Genomic DNA, 17,620 nt, shown 5'->3' with positions numbered 1-17,620 from the left:
GGGCGAATGCTGTAATGTTAGTGGTACACAAATGAAGCAGGACTGTAGTGATGCGAATAGTCATTTCTCATTTATGTTATACTCACATAGTTGCAATAACAAACACACGCACATTTATATATACTTTACACATGAGTAAATTGGGATTTTTCTCATATTTTGTCCCCCTGTGTATTATGATTTGCACTGTGGCTTGAAAACAGCCATTCATTGGTGGTTGTGGTGACTGATGGATGAAAGATTTTTACATGTGTTAGGCTACAATTTTTGCACCCATCCTATACAGGGACTCTTCCCTATATTTAATATAGTAACAAAAGCCTTGGATTTATAAGTACATTGTGTGTTTTTCTACAGTAATCTTTTAAAAACTGCTTATTTCAATTCAACATGAATTAGGCCTACATTATGTGTGCAAATTCACATTAACGGCTATGCATCCAAATAAATTGACATAGTAGCAATGAATATTGGTACTGACAGGACAGCAGAACTAAATCAGACTTAATGTGTACACAGGAAGTACACATGCTAGACAATGTCTCAGTGCTTAGTTTCTAGCTGGGTCATAGCCTGTCTCTCAGCATTATTCAATTTTCAATATTCAGAACATGGAAAAAGAAAAAAAAAAAGTGCCAGGACCCTGCTGTAATATCACCAAGAATATCAACTTTATATGAGTTGTTCTGAATCTGAAGTTGGTTGGTGCTTTAATTATATGGTGAGTGTCTGTTTTTAATTTAGTATCTGTGTTCAGATGTCATTATTTACAGTATGTGACAAGAATTAACACCATGTAGCGCAACAGGACTTGTGGAGGAGAGCTGTTCATTGGAACAGATCAGACTCATGCTTGTCAGCTTCCAGGTGTGACTGTGTGTACCTGTGTTGATGGGGCTGCACTGATGGTGTGCTGTTGATCAGATGCTCATTTAGTTTTTTACTCCTTTACGCATCAGCTTGCCCTTTCAAGAGACAGACACAGATGTTGATGAATGAAATTGATTGTACAAATATAGTTTGTCAAAGCAGTGAGTGGGGGTCTTACAGATCCAGATAGTCTTCTGTTTCTGAGTGATTGTTTATTTGGCTTATTACCATCACCAGAGAGACATGGGGAGCATGTGTTTGTCCATCGGCACACTTGAATAGATGTAGCAGAAAGGCACTGACAGGCGTACACACTGACTTATTCTCTTATTACAGCTATGAGCCCCTGAAGCGGAGAAAAGATGAAACATGAAAGCACAAAACTAGTTGTGTTTTTATTGTAGAGTTGGATTTCACTATAGCAAATAGCTGTAGTTTTTTTATCAACAGTGTGTTTTTTTTTCCTCCATTGGAGCTCTAGTGTCAAAATTGCATTGTAAGACTCTATCCATTCTTCATAACAGATGGAGATTAGGAATTCTTTTCTCTCTCCCTTGTTTTGAGCACACGTTTCACGTTGCATTAACATCACACAAATGCTTGGGATGGCTACAGCTGAATTAGTAATGAAATGCAATACTAGCGTCACAGTAAGCTTGCTGCACAACACCGCTGCAGCTCTGCTTTTATGGAAGACCTTGTAATATGAAAATATATCACAGCATTAAATGATACTGCAGTAGGAGATGTCATCAGAGACTTTGTGTACCTTTATTAAAACAAATATTGTTTGCTATATACTGAAACCTTATAGGATATTTAAACACATTATATGGCGGGTTTTAAATCCCACGCTGCCTTAATTGTGTTCTGTTGATCCCTGCAGGATTGGAATCTGTTGGAGAGCTTGGATAATGGTTTAACCCACGTATAATTGCACCGTCTCATTATCTGTAGAGAAATATACCCATTGGCTTAATTTGAATGTATAAGCTGACCTCATCCTGCCAATTCCTCATCTTGCATTCTTATCTTAATTTAGCTTTTCTTTCACTTCAGATGGCCTTTCATACCTTTTACATGAAATGTACTATCCACAGGTAGGCATTTTCATACATTTTTGCTTAATAAGATGTGATTTCCCCCATGTAGGTTCCATCTGCCAAAATAGTTTAACATCTGTGTGAGTTCATTGGCAAATACCATTCCCCCCTTGCTGCTGTGCTCCCTCCGGCTGCCAAAGTTCCTGTCAAATTGGCTTGAAGCAATACTGTAATAGCCACTTTCACACAATTTCCCAACGTAAATCTACAGCTTCATGTTTTTAATACATCCCTGCAGGATATCAGAGTTCTTTATATGACCACAAAAAGGCACACAAATCCACTTAAATCAAGAGATTTTAAAAAAGAAAGTTTGCAATATGAGGCCAGGATGCAGGTAAAGGGAAGAGTATGAGAATGTATTACGTATGCATGATGGTGAAGTGTGCTTCTGTTACTCCTATGCAAAGTGAACAGAGAAAAGGGTAGACCTACCTACCTGGCCTCTCAAAGTGGAACAGGTAGAGTGGATGATTGAGGGACTGCAGTCTTTGCCGTCTGATATTCTGATTTCATTATAGGTCTAACCACCCAGTGGAGCATAAAGTTGTTTTTCGTACGCATATATGCCAAAGAGAGAAAAAAGGTGGACCTAAAACTGTGCCATGGGGGATGCCAGAGTAGGCGACAAAAAGGAGAGGACTCGCCACACTGTATGCTCCCAGAGTAGGACATTGAACCCCACTGCAACAAATAATAATATCTGAGTGGTACAGCTTTCAATACAAGTAAAACAGATTCAACTTTTAAACAGTTACCGCCAAGAAACAGGCAGATAGTGATTTTTTTTTTGCCTTGAATTGAGCCAATTCTCTGCATTAAAGATTGTATGGAGACATGTTTATTGGAGATAAGTATCCAAGACTTAAAATGTGCATGTGTGTGTTACTGATTGAGGGATAACTTTTCCAATCAATTCAGGAAAAACAGAATGAATAGTATAGCCTACACTAAACCAGTGACTCGTACCAAATTAGGTCAACCTCTGATGTCCACACTAGGTGGCCTACAAACCATTTAACTTTAACTCCCAGCTGGATTAGAAAAAATAAAAGATTTTGGTAACACTTTATTTGACGCTTATCTCTATAGTGCATTATAACCATACTTATAATGAGTTATAATGCAGTTATAGAACTGTATAACTATAGTTAGAAACACTCATAAATGATCATAATTCTTTATAACAATAATCATAACACACACTCAAATATGGCTGAATATGGAGTAGAAAGGAATATCGGGTCGAGTTTCAGTAATCGGGTTTGAGTTTCTGAAAGACATATTTTAGTAGGGTGACCATATTATGATTTCCAAAAAAAAAAGACACTCGGCTCCACCTCGAGATACTTAAATGATATTTGAAGTTTAGACTTCAATTACACTGTATCTATATGGATAGAAAATTCTGCTTTACAACAAAATAATATCTCTCTATAGCCAGAGACACACATTCAGACAGGCTTCTCAGGGGTTATTAATGGTACAAAAATAAAATAAAATAAGACCTCTGGAATGAAATATATTAGAAAATCAACTTATAAGAAAAGTCCGGCTGGTCTTGAACCTGTGCCACAGCAGTTAAAACTCAGATGTCATTGTGTGCGATCTACCAAGTGAGCTATCAGGACCCACATTTCAACAGTTTGTAATGAGAGGCAATGCTGCCTCAGCGTTTACTCACACACAACCAAATGGTAAGATGTGCAAAGCACCATCAATTTAAGTACATGCTTAACGGTCCCATGAAAAACAATGAAAACTGGACATATTCAGGGAGGGTTATGAATCTGGACAGGACATGAAAAGCAGAGCCATCATAGACTCAGAGTAAAAGGTTAGTGTATTATTCTGAGTGGCTACATTCATTTTGAACTGACTTTGATATGAAGAACTGTGGCTCACTGCCCACAAAGCAGTTCCCTGGAGAAGATCATTATAATGGGTAAGGTCTGTAACCATTGAACAAACAGTGCAAATGATTTTCCTTTTTTTTTGCCGATGGAGGATTTTAGTGTTTTACAGTTTGTCTAGGCAGTCAGCAGTGGTCTCTATTTCTTGCATAGTCTGTGTAAGCACTTTGACACAAAATAGGAAAAAGTGAAATCAGAGAATTTTTTACACTAGCTAACCTTCAGATATGTGTCAAAAATAAGCCCATCACAATATTGTCTTCTTGAGCGAGATTCCCTTAGTGAGGCACCTCATTCCATCATCAATACAACTTCTATTCACTGACTTTAAGCAGCTTACGTAGAAGCAGCGAGTATTTTGGGTTTATCTGATTCAAGCACAGAAAATGCATGGTGCCATTGCACCCTACTGCTCATTAGTAAATCTCTTCATTACATAATTTATAATTATTGAAGTTAATTGATTATGCTAATTTTCTCAGCAATGAAAGTAGCATGTGTACACAAGCTTGTACTGGTGCCAGGAGAGGTGCCAGTACAGTTCCCTTGATGTCCTTGTGAATAAATTCAGTGACTTGATTGAGTGAAACACTTTGGTCTGGTCTTAATACAGGGCTGGTATAGTTTTCACTCTCCATTTAAGTTCTATACCACCAATTGTAAACAGTTTATCTTTTAAGAGTAAAGTCATATTCCTTTTTAAGGTTCTGTTTAAGAAGTACAAGAAAACCTCAAAAGAGTCATCGTAGTTTGAGATTTTGTACATTTAGTGGAAAAATTTCCAGAATTTGTTTAATGGCGGCAAAAGAATTAATCTGAGGAGCAGTAAATGTTTGTAAAGCGTGATCTGTGTTGATGTTACTGCACTAATGCAACATCTGCTGCTTCGTTATTGTGACCTCTGTTTTGCTTCTGGCTTTTTTCCATGTACCTGCGATGTGTAGAAAAATTTAATTATTAATGGATAATGGCTATTGAACAGCACAACTTTTGTGATATAGTGTTTATTAGGTGAGTTACATTGTTATAGCCATAGGTTACAGCCGGTCAATTCAGTACATGCTATGATTTGTATTGTACATCATAATACTAATCGTTGTTATCCTGATTTTATGAAGTATATTTACATGTACTCATGTTGCTGTTTGTGTAGATATCCATGATTCTGAGTATATGACAGTGACTTACTTTTGGATATTTGTTGGGGCAAGGGTTCCTGTTGCGTAAATATTTGATGTCACCTTCAAAAGAAGCAATCATTGCTAAGTGTATTTGTAAAACAGCTATGTACTTTGCTGACACAAGCTGGGGAGTCCCATATGAGATTGGAGAAAATTGAGAGCTTCAGTTTTTTTTTTCCCTGAGAGCAATCCTTGGCAAAACAACAATGGCTTCACCTCACCCCTCGTGCAAAGTGAGCACAGTTATTTAGGGGGTAAGTGGGGGGAAAAAAGGTGTTGGTTATGTCATTTATCTTGGTCTAGCTTCATATGAAATCCCAGATGTGCAAAAGGCAGTCACTGAGGTCAGAGGGACCGACTGTCCCTGAGCTCTTGTCCAGTTAGTTTTGTTATTAAACCACTCTTTACTGGTCAGTCCACAGGCAAAAACGTCTTGTTTGTAATGCCATGTTGTATAATGGCCTGTCTGACAGAGCGTAATTAGAGAAAGCAGTGCTTTTCTTGGGTTTGCCTGTTAGTTCCACAGGCAGATCCAGCTCAGCCAAGGTCCAGCTCGCTAATGAATCTGCTCCTGCTGGGGCTATTGATGGCCACTGCCTTTCTGGAAGATCATTATTAGAGAATTCCAAAGGACAGCTGAAATAGCATTATGTATGAGCTTATTGTTCGGCATCATCTGTTTTCTGCGTTTGAAAACAACTGCATAAGGCGCTTGATTATGTATAATGACTGAATTAAGTGCATTAAGTTAATTTACTCATTAGCATGACGGAGTAATGTTTCATATTATGTTACGATTAGAAATGACTTTAATTGTGCAAACAGCATCATAATATGCACATCAGTGCGACATGCCAGAGCAGAATAAATTCTGTTTTTTATCGTGTTGTTTGAAGGAATTGCACTTGTATATAAGTACAGTACTTTATCTTGTTTATCAGTATTTAAGGCCAAATGGCTTATTTCCTTTGTGGTCCTTCACAGTAAAGCTTTGTCACTGGATTCTCAAGTATGAATAATCCATTCGTGCTGAAGCCAACATGCTATTTAAATTCACAAAGCCCTACCATCATTGAAAGAAATTTTATAAGTAAAGCTAACCCAGGAGACCTTTTTGATTGGAAAGAGAAACTGTAGCAATTAGAGCAGGGTGTCTCAGCCTTTCCCAGTCTGTGATGCCATTTTAGGTCCACACAATAATCATGAACCCAGCAATTAGAGACGTCAGGTTGTCATGGATTTATAACTCAATTGTTTGAGTACAGAATATGCTCCAAACGTATTATACTTAATTATTAATATATTTTGAATACCAGTTTTATATGTTCTTCTTAAAGGTTGAATATGGAGAATTACCAGAATACCACCATCTATTGATAATAGGAACAACAACAACAGAAAAATAATTCCTGCAGTCGTATCCAGACTGTTGCTAAGTTTAACACACCTTTGCTAGGGACGCTGATCTGATCAGAGTAGCACAGAGGAGAAGAACTATGCAGGATATTTACCAAATGTTTCATTTTTACCTTCATTAAACAGCTTCGGACTAATTGTGACGTTAGACAAATGACTTGTAACTTGTTACAGGGTTAGTGGAGTGGAGGTTCGCTTCCACATTGTGTCTGAAAACCAAACCTGCATGATCAGAGCCTCTGACCCGCGGTGTCACAGCTCTCGTCCCAGTGGCACCGCAAGTCCGCGACACAAACGCGCCCCGTAAACCGTTATCTCTTGTTTATGACAGATAAGACTACACAAATGCACACATCGTGACAAGTATATGATAATCCATCGATCCACTGATTGATTATCAAAGGCTTTGTTGAAAACAAATGCACACGTCTGGGAGGAGGCTTAGCTAAACAGAAGAGGAGTGATGGCTACTGGCTGGTACGATGTAAACAGGAAGTCATTGTCGAACCGGTCAAAATTTCCTAAATTATTTAATTTAGACTAAATATAATTTTTTATGGAAAAGCAATACTTGTATTCTGCACACCTCTAAACGCCCCTTGGATGGATTATTTTTGAAAAATATAATAAGCATTCTCCATATTCAACCTTTAAGTATATCAAACACATATAAATAAGCTCTATTAGTCAATTTATTTGTTGTAACTGGGGGCTAAGTACGTAAAAAATGTTTTTTGAGCACATCAGCAGTGCATGCGTCACGTTTTCAACACAGTGCTATAGGACTGTGTTCCTCACATGTTCATTTGCAGCTGATGAGTAACTGATACATTATCTTTTCTGAAAGGTGAAAGAGATATCCCTGTATCAGCAGCCACAGCTGAGTAACTTCCCATTCATGCATTGTTGTAGTGTCCCTACCCTCAGGTCGCACCGGAGGCTGGTAAATATTAGTGGGTTTGTTGTACTGATTGTATTGTTTACACAGCAGCCAGATGCTAAAGATAGATAACTAAACAAAGAGGCAGAGTAAGGAAGCACACAACCTAAATTCTGTTGATTCCATGGTACGAGGGCCTGACTGTCTCTCAGATAAGGGCACATTGTAGAGCAATTGTAGTTGTACAGTTGTATTCAACCTGTGTGTTCATGCCCCAGCTGTTTTTAGGAGAGGGCAGCTCAGCCACCTCCTGTGTAGTGATGGTTTGCATTTTGCTGTTCGTTATGAATGAACTGTGGCACAGAAGAAGGAAATGTAGTTCGATTCCACACAAGTGAGATGTTGATTCGATTTCGGGATACGTAACTACAGTCATTAGGCCACATCAAGTGATTACATTATTTATGTGAAGAAAATATGAGTGAAAAAAGGAATTTATATTATCAGCCCAAGGCAAAAGTAAGTTGGACTCCTCAGTCAAATGGTAAAATGTCAGTTGAATTGATTTATTTGTCGTAGGAAGTAATGATGCCAATGAAAGGCCATTTCTTATTTGTTTCAGTTCAGGAGCAAAGTTTTTCTTGGATGAAAATATTACTCACTTTCTTTTCTTATTGTTTTTTTCTCGAAATAGCTATAATTATGTAGCAAGTCTAAAAATATAACATTACAGTATTGGAGGAGCAACGTTTTTCAATTGCCCCATTGCCAACGTTAGCATTAACAGCTGTTTATTTAAAGGGATAGTTCAACATTTTGGCAAATTGGCCCATTGCCATAATCGCTATAGTCATAGCAGTAGGTTCGTTACCTTTAATTGTTGGTGTAAGCTATTTTTAGAACGGCGGAGCGGAGCAACAGGCTGCTCAGGGCTATGCTATGGAGGCTAAGGGAATTTCTTGGTTTTCCTCATCAAACTCATCAAATACACAACCCAACAACTCCAAAAGGCTGTCGTGGACAAGTTGTGAGCTGCACAATCACCACGCTATGAGATAATAACGGAACGTTACGAGACGGAGCTGTTTTAGAGGTAAATTCATGCAAAACCGCTGATGCGTGTTGCGTTCAGGGACAGTTTTTCAGCAAGCAGTCTCTGTATTTACCCTGTATTTACCTCGAAAACGGCTCCGTTTCGTAACGTTCCATTATTATCTCATAGCGTGGTGATTGTGCAGGTCACAACTTGTCCACAAAAGCGTTTTGGAGTTTTGGGATTTTGTATTTGATGAGTTTGATGAGGGAAACCAAGAAATTCCTTTAGCCTCCATAGCGTAGCTCTGAGCAGTTCGCCGCTCCGCTCCTCCGTTCTAAAAATAGCTTACACTGACAAATAAAGGTAACGAACCTACTGCTATGACTATAGCGATTATGGCAATGGGCCAATTTCCCAAAATGTTGAACTATCCCTTTAACAGTCTTGAAGAAACAGTACAAGTTCAGTAACAAACAGAAGAACTCTCAGTGGAAAGTAACGCCAGTGTTAACTCTTTTCTGATAGCGTCTCACTGTAGCCTCCAATCTGTTCTGAAAACGTACTGCTGCTCATATTATAATCTTAAAAAGATAATGATAACTAAAGCTCTCATCAGTTGACAAACATCACCACCTGCTCCTGGGGAACAGCAGAGAAAAATAGCTTTAACAATAATTTGTTGCCTTCAGTGTTTTTAGACATCCGCAAAACATTTGCAAATCCCAGTCTTCACTTCTTCACGGCCTGTCATGACTCTATGTTCATTACTGCCATCTGTAGATGAGTGGGACAGTGTGGAAGGACTGTATATTTTGTATTTTTCAAACAAACAAAGTGTTTGAACCACTCATAAAAACACTTACTTATAGGTGTTTCCGTCTTTTGTTTTGTTTCATTTGAGGGAGCCTTTGTAAGACCTGGCGAGGGACAGCAGATGAAGACTAGCTTTTTGGATAAATCTGGCATATTTACTGAAATGTTTATTAATGTGCTCCGTCCCTGTCAAAATAAACAAGTAAAATAAAAAGAAAATAAGTTCGAAAACTGAAGATGTGACAGCTGCACATCACACTTCAATGCTTGTCACAGAGCTAAACTCTAATCTAAAGCCACCAGTGTACGAAATTGTAGGTTTTTTAAGGCAACTTTATATGTAACAGCTGCACTTGTGACATTTGGGGCCATTTGGGTAAATAATCCTGTTTCTTCTGTATGTAGCTCAATGATGACAGTGGTCAATTTGTCAACAGGTGCTGCAGATGTACCTGCCATTCTGTGGTATTGCGATCTCCAACGCCCAGCTCTTTGCTGCTTCCAGGAAGGAGTATGACAGGAGTCGGGTAAGGGCCAATGATCCAGGCAGGATAATAGCCCCCCACCCCCCAGCCCCTCATCCCTGGGATCAGCATTACTTCCTCCCCCCAGATGCTGACATTGAGGCTGAGTATTGATCAGCAGCAGCCCACTTGCTGCCACTGCAGTGGGGATCACAGAGCGCCATGCAGCCCCTGCATGGACAGTTTCTCCGGCTCTGTGGAGGGGGATGGGCCTGTATCCAGATGAGGGCCCGTTCCATGATCTAAATCTCCTAGGGGATGTTAAGAGATGCACTAATTCATGTCACACATTGATCTGTGATGGAAGAGAACATAATGAGAACACAGCTCAGTGAACGGAGGAGAGAAATGAGGAGAGCACCATTTACACCAAATGTTTTGATGTGCTTGTATTTAAAATTGGATTGACACTGCCTTAGGTAATTTACTTTAATTGGGGGAATAATCCCAATATATCACCCTCTTGGTTTGTGGTTTAATGACCATAATAATAATCATACAGTATAACAGCTGATTGAAGCAAAATGTATTTATCACATTACTACCTCCTGACTGATTATTCATTGGGTTTAACAACAGCGTGTGGTTCAGATTGTTGGGAATAATGTTCGTTGTATCTTGTTCTGTTGCTGGTGTTCAGGCACTCTTGGAGGTAGTCAATGACCTATTTGAGGAGCAGACTGACCTGGAGAAGATTGTCAGGAAGATCATGCACCGTGCCCAAACGCTGCTGAAGTGCGAGCGCTGCTCTGTTCAATTGCTGGAGGACATTGAGTCACCGGTACTGATTTTCTCTCTCCTGTCCGGCTGTGTTTGTGCATCATTCTGTTTGTTCTTTCGGTCTGACCTAGCTTTCACCAGTAAACACAGTGTAGCTCCATTCAGGTTTTCCAACAGCCTTTTTCTAAAAATTTCTTCTGTTTCAAATCCCACAGGTGGTGAAGTTCACAAAGTCGTTTGAGCTTCTGTCCCCTAAGTGTAGTGCAGACACTGAAAGCAGGTATGTAGTGTTTCATTGACATCTGGTCTGATGGCTAACCCTACCGTATCTTTTCTGTCAGTTTTCCATCTTTTCACACTAGTAACCATTTCACTAAATAACCACATTTCCACCTTTGTTTGCCTCTGGCACCATGCCACCCATAAATACTGCACACAGCTTTCTTGAATCTGTAAAGCTTCCATCAATGACAAAATAAATAAAATAAAAATAAGGGAAGTATAAAAATTGAATATTCTGTAGTGCTGTGGGAGTAATATGCTGAATCTGAATAGAAGGCATACTTTTGGAGCACTAATTAATTGGGTTTTGCTGCTTCTCACCACTGCTAGGCATGGCTGAGTGGAGAAAGAGAGGCTTAATATTGTGTGGGATGTTTATGGATGGAAACCAACGCTGAGAGGAAGACAAATTATCCCCTGAGTCCTGCACTCGCCGTAACTGATGTGGTCACTTCACGTCAGCAGTGATAGCCACAACAGTAATCTTAACACAAGAAATACCAATAGTCAAGTAGTCACCAAAGAAATGAAACTTTCCTTGATTAGCCGAGTCTTTCTGACTAAACACACTCCCCTCTGAGCTGTGATTCAGGTGTCACATATTCAATAAATAGTGAGTGTGCGATTTTAAAGTAATAACACCACACAACATTTTTAAATCAAGCTTCAATAAGAAAAGCACAGCGTCTTTATGATGACCCCGGTTTTCCCAAAGGTTCACATCTGAATAGGAAAAGCTGCTGTGCAAGATTTATGTGTGTAATTAGGGTTCTGTACTGTAGGTTTTCTAATATGCCTTACAATCCCCCAGCCGCCTCCATGGGGAGGATAATGTTGAGTGACTGTACAGCGCTGCTAGTGTATCTGTGGCAGCTAAATGACAGACGTGAGGCAGGGAAGAGACAGAGGGGACGTAGAGAGAGAGAGAAAGAAAGAAAACGGTGAGGTATCTTACTATCTCACTCAAGAGGTTTATTCCCTTGCGCACTGTGAGTTTCACATCCACAGCTGTTATCACTAGATCAAAGGGATTCAAAAGATCTGACGTCAGTGTTTCTCCATCTTTATCATAATATCAAAAGACAAATCGAGTGACGCCAAACATTTACCTGGTTATGTCTGAAGATAAAGAGTCGGCGACAACCCTCTGCGATAAATGTGAATGGAGAAGCCTCAGCAGGGCTGCAGGTGCTACAGTGGCTGAGTGTGGGGGCGTCTGGAAACGAAGAAGGCAATCACACAATTAACTTTTCAGTGCTTCATAAGCTGCAGGAGAAGCTTACTGATATCTACTGTATGAGAAGTTCATTAAATGCAAGTCAACGTGAAAGAGACTTCACAAGGAGAAATAAGAGTGGTCTTTTGCAAGCTTGCATTTCAGGTGTGAAAAAGAAGAAAACCTATTTTTTACTTGAATACAATAAAACATTTTTTTGTTTTTATGATAAAGTTATCATCCAGAGAGTGTGTTTTGGTTCCACACTGTTTCTTCTACTCTTTTCCTTTTGTCATTTTCCTCCTCTCATTTTCTGTCCCTAGTTTCAAAGACAGTATGGAGAAATCATCGTACTCAGACTGGCTCATCAACAACAGTATTGCGGAGCTGGTGGCCTCCACAGGTCTACCTGTCAACATCAGTGACGCCTATCAGGACCCCCGCTTTGATGCTGAGGTAAACACACAGTAATGCTGCTTTCACATTTGATGTCACAAGGATTTGATTTGAGTAAGATAATTAGCAGACAATTCAGTCATTCAAGTATGAATTATGTATAAGTACATGAACAATCTATAAGTACATCAACACTTGATACAGTGCCTGGTGTCGGAGCCATTTTAAGACGCCTCTTTACTTCCAGTGGCTCCTTTAAACCACTAAGGGGCTGTTCACACTTTGAAGTCACATCCAAGTGGGGTCAGATGGGGAATTTATAATTACTACTGTATGAAAGGCTTCACCGGAATGACACTGTAAGTGCATTTTGCTGAGGGGACAGATGTTTTTTTTTAACAGAAGAACATCAATGTCAAATGGTTTACATCCATTTATGGTCCTGTATTTGACATTACAGTTAAAATGGTTTCATAACAATTTACGCCTAGTTTTTTTTAACAACTTTATTTAAGGTATTTTCAGTTATACAGACAAAAGTTAACATAATTTACGCCTATTATTAATTGACTTTTGAGATGTCTCATCTGAATTTAATTATTCACATGTGATCTCTTGGACATAAAACCGAAAAAATCTTCAATACCAAAGTTAAAATCTTAATTGCCTTTGGCTTCATAAAAAACACACAGTTCTCGTCTTATTAGCACCACATAGAAAGAAATTACACACTATCGAGTTTTGCACTCTGTCAGCTGTTAACTGATCTCTATAGGATGAAGCGATTACCACAGACAACTGTGCTGATGCTGCGTAGATCTAAACAGAATCCCACACTGGCTGGCGCAGCAGTCCACGCTGCTTTCAGCTGCAAGCAGTAAATGTCTGACATGGTCAACCTTAAGTAGCAGTGGCAGAAAAAAAAAGACAACTTGCACTCATTCATGGCACTACCGTTACTGCCTGGCTGGGCAAAAAGGCAACTACCTGGCTTTCACTGAAATTAACTGAGATGGCAGCTTGATGCCCCTATGGATCCTTACTGTACATTGAATCCTTTATTTCCAATATATCTTAGTAGCACTGCTCTGTCGTGTACATAGTTAATACTCCAGTGGTGAAAATATAATTTGGTTTAATGCAAGTTAGATGTGGTTTTAAATCTTTCAGTAGGAGTGGCGACACTCCACTTGAGTGTCAGTCATATTTTAAAATAGGTTTGAAAATAGTACAAAAATCTCAGAGCGGTTTTCATTTATTTATAATGGAAAATGTATATTTTCATTTTTAAATTAGTCAGTTTTGTCATTTAGTTCATAAAACAGTGGAACGTACCAAAACAGTTTCCTGAAACTTGAGGCGATGTTTTCAAATGGCTTGTTTTGTGATGTGGAAACATTTCTGTTAAGGTCCTCATTTATACTGAAAACTAAAAACCAAAGTATAATCCTGAGCACAGTGCATGGAAATGTGTTTCTGTATCAGGGTGGGTGCTGTCATATCACACCGCATTTATACCCTTTATCTTTTTAGGCAGACCAGTTCTCGGACTTCCACATCCGGTCTGTGCTGTGTGTTCCTATATGGAACAGCAACCACCAAATCATTGGTAAGTTTTTAAGTGTTTTCTATCTTTTTGGGTGTATTAATGTATTAACTATATCGTAAGTACATATAAACATTAAGCATTTATGAACTTTTCACATTTTAAAAGGGAGATTAAAACTCACATTTTATATTGTGAGGTTTTGTGTTTTTTTTTATTTATTTATTTTTTATTATAACACAGGTCAAAGGTCTGTGCTAATTCTGTGAAAGTATGCTCAGTCCACTGATGAAGACTGGCATCCCAGCTCTCATCAAAGGTGCTGGGTGGAGCTAAGGTCAGCGATATGTGCAAGCCAGTCCTGTTCTTCCACACCATACTGGGAAATTCCTTTCCTCGTGGACCTCCCCTCATATAAGACCCTCAAACTTAGACGAAAAACAGGCAGAAACCAAGACACGTCCACATACTTTGGGCTACATGTTATATGTATGATACAGGTACATTTTATTTGGCACTTACATTATGTAGCACTAACATGTGCTCATAACATAGGTTTCCTGATTTGTTTTCTTCCGTATTTTCTGCAGAGTGGACAATAGAGAAGCTTGAGCGTTCACTCAGTTGAGGCTGCATGTGTGTGATTAGATCCACGCTGCAGCACCACTCCACACTTGGAGGTTTCCTTCTCCTGGCTGTGTGCGGTGTGTTTGTGTATCAGCCCCAGGCCGACACTACACTGACACTCTGATAAATCATTGATCTCTCGCGCCTGGTTTTGGTGCTGGATATTGCAGGAGGGGGGGCACTGACAGCAACTCGGCTTGGTCCACTGAGATTTCATGCAGGAAGTCATTAGTTTTATTTGAGTGCAAAGTGATCAGCATATTTGTGTGTGCGAGTGTGCGCAATGTCCTTGTGCGCTCACTTTTTTTTTTTTTTTTTGCGTAGGTGTAAGTGCATTTGTCGGTGAGAAGAGAGGGAAGAGTGAAGGGGCAAAGAAATGCTGTGTGTGGGTGGGTGGCACCTGAGGATCTGGATTGAAAAACCATTACACAAACAAAGCAGCAGGAGATTAAATACAAGTCAAGGATACATTCGCTTAGAAAACAAATGTCGTCGAGTCATCTGCCAAGGTTACATCCAGCTGCTTCAGAATGTAATACAAAAAAATACCGTTGAGACTAGACACAATTATGAGGTTTAATGTCAAATATTAACTGTGAGTAACATCAATTCCAGCATTTCCTTTAGAAATATGCTGTGAAATTCACCGTAATAACCACAGCTGATACGGTTCACGGTTCACGGTTCACGGTTCAAATCCCTAAAAAAGATAATAGAAAGAAAGTACTGGTTTTACTGGTGTGATAATAAGACTGAATTACCATTTGGTCTCTGACTCTGTATTGCTGAAAAAAAAATTGGCTGTGGATGGTGATTGAGAGAGAGCCACACTGCAAATTTTTAATTATCAATTTCATCACATCACAACAAGCTAACTTTGAAATAAAGCAAATAAATAATTTAACTGAATTGCCTCAGGCCAGAAACACACCACTGTAGCAGGATTGTAGCTACACTTTGATAGAGTCTGCTCACCGACTTGTGTGTGTGGGGTCAGGATTCACATATTCAGATATGAAACATGGGAATCTGCAAATTTAGTTTTAACTGTTTAGAGCAACAATTAAAGGATTGAGTGTGTATTAAAGTCTCCCTCTCCCCTCTTCGTCATTTTAAAAAACTGCTCATGCGTGCATGGTTTTTGTGAGTGAATTAAAAACTTTTTTTTTTTAAATCTATTCTCAGTTGGATTGACATGTTGACTCTGTTTATATATACATATATATATATACACACACACTGCCCATCCCATTTTCATAAATGGCTACTTTTTCTTGGTGTAATTCGGTTCAACACCCAATGAATAAGGTGCATCGTACAGCACTATGGGTCATCTGTGTAAACAACAACAGTGCTGTAAACGACTGTCGTGTTATGGTTTTTGATAATTGAGTAACACTTGTGACAGTGGGAATGTGGTGTAGTTAAAGATTATGTGATGGTTGCAGGGCTCTAAGCAGCCATTTCATTTGCTTATGCTTGGGGGCCACCTGAGCTACAGCTCATCACAAACTACATGCTCATTAGAGAGAGCAGTAATAGATCTGACAAGACCTGTATTTTACATCTAATGACACCACAGTGAAAATTGTCGTCAGCTCCGGCACTAATCCCTTCACCTCCGTGGATTTCCAAGTACACACTGAAATTAAAATGTCACCATGGCAGGTTTGTTTGACCTCCTAGAGATAAATAAAAATGGTAATGTTTTGTGTGATTACCTTCTACCTTCTCTTACTAATTTCTTAGGAACAATAAAAGTCAGCCCATGTCAATTAAACATTCATGCTTTACCACTAAGGCTTTCTGTTTCCGAAACACATAATACTGCTCACATTAAATGGCTGTGCAGCATCCTGGACAACATTTAATGTATGTACAGTGTATCTGTCATCTTGTCAGTCTCGTAAAGCTATCATTGAGTCTGCTGACATTTTTACATAGTTTTACAAAACTGTCCCTATTGAATCTCTACATATACATATGTATATATCTACTGCTATTTATGTGAGAGGATGTTGTGTCTCTACTTAATTTCCATTAATAATGCATGTAAGTCAATGACGTACAGTGTGTGGGTTTGATCCTCTTTTAATTGGAAGCGTATTATATACATTAGAGCCTTGCCAATATCATGCTTAAAATATTACTATCATTAAGTTCCTATTGTTTGGATAAACTGACTTTGTGTCACAGGTGTCGCTCAAGTGCTGAACAGACTGGACGGGAAACCATTTGATGACGCAGACCAGCGTCTCTTTGAGGTATTACAAATGTATCCACACCTTTTTTTCTTTTCTTTTTTTTACGTCAAGTATCCATTGGGTGCATTAAAAACTGTGTTATCTGTGTTTTGTTCTCTCCTTAGGCATTTGTGATCTTTTGTGGACTGGGCATTAACAACACCATCATGTACGACCAGGTGAAGAAGTCTTGGGCAAAGCAGTCAGTGGCTTTGGATGTAAGAACACAACACCTCATTGGATTTTCTACCTTATGTCACATTTTGTTATTTTAAAACAAAAAACAAAACATTACTTTGGAAACTCTGAGTGTTGACCTCAGTTGACTCCGCGCTGGCCCTGCTCTTAACTTCAGTTTTCTTTTGTCATTCACTGTGTTTATATTTCCTTAAGTATATCTTTATTTTCCCTTCCAGTCAACATAGGCTTCTTCACAGCTGACACAAAACGTCTTCTGACTTATTCTTTCTCAGGGGTCTTTATGCTTGGTTCCTTTTTTTTCAGTCTCATATTTCCACAAGAATGTACGCATGAAAAAAGTGCTGATCTTCCTTTGTAGATAACCTTCTCACAAAGGTTTTATTGAGAATTAATGAGAGGCAGTGAGAAGCAATCCCTCATCTGCCCCGCAGTATGTAGCCATTCAGCACTACTCAGCCTTTACAGTATGTCCTTAGATTACAATGGGGAGCTTCCAGGTGCATTATAGTAGTTAGCTCTGTTTCAAGATAGTGGGAGGAGGGAACAGAGGGATGGAACAGTTAAAGGAGAGACATACAATGCACTAATATGTAGATGCATTGCTCCTGGCAGTACTGAATAAACATGAGCGTTTATGATCAAATAACCAACTG

The 17,620-nt window shown here is 39.1% G+C and overlaps 1 protein-coding gene across 2 annotated transcripts in view; it reads left to right on the top strand.

The window, feature by feature from the left end:
- pde11a (phosphodiesterase 11a) overlaps positions 1-17,620 on the top strand; it is a 40,995-nt gene that overhangs the window by 3,227 nt on the left and 20,148 nt on the right. For both annotated transcript variants that reach the window (XM_085765306.1, XM_085765305.1), the window contains exons 3-9: positions 9,650-9,739; positions 10,377-10,517; positions 10,672-10,736; positions 12,278-12,410; positions 13,884-13,959; positions 16,720-16,787; positions 16,892-16,984. In XM_085765306.1, the coding sequence (XP_085621432.1) occupies positions 9,650-9,739; positions 10,377-10,517; positions 10,672-10,736; positions 12,278-12,410; positions 13,884-13,959; positions 16,720-16,787; positions 16,892-16,984 (666 nt within the window). The remainder of the gene's footprint in view (positions 1-9,649; positions 9,740-10,376; positions 10,518-10,671; positions 10,737-12,277; positions 12,411-13,883; positions 13,960-16,719; positions 16,788-16,891; positions 16,985-17,620) is intronic.

Source organism: Trachurus japonicus, chromosome 21, assembly GCF_045865225.1.
Source record: "Trachurus japonicus isolate A0001 chromosome 21, Traja_1.0".
In the NCBI taxonomy this organism is placed as follows: Eukaryota; Metazoa; Chordata; class Actinopteri; order Carangiformes; family Carangidae; genus Trachurus; species Trachurus japonicus.
This window is presented reverse-complemented; position numbering and strand designations above follow the sequence as displayed.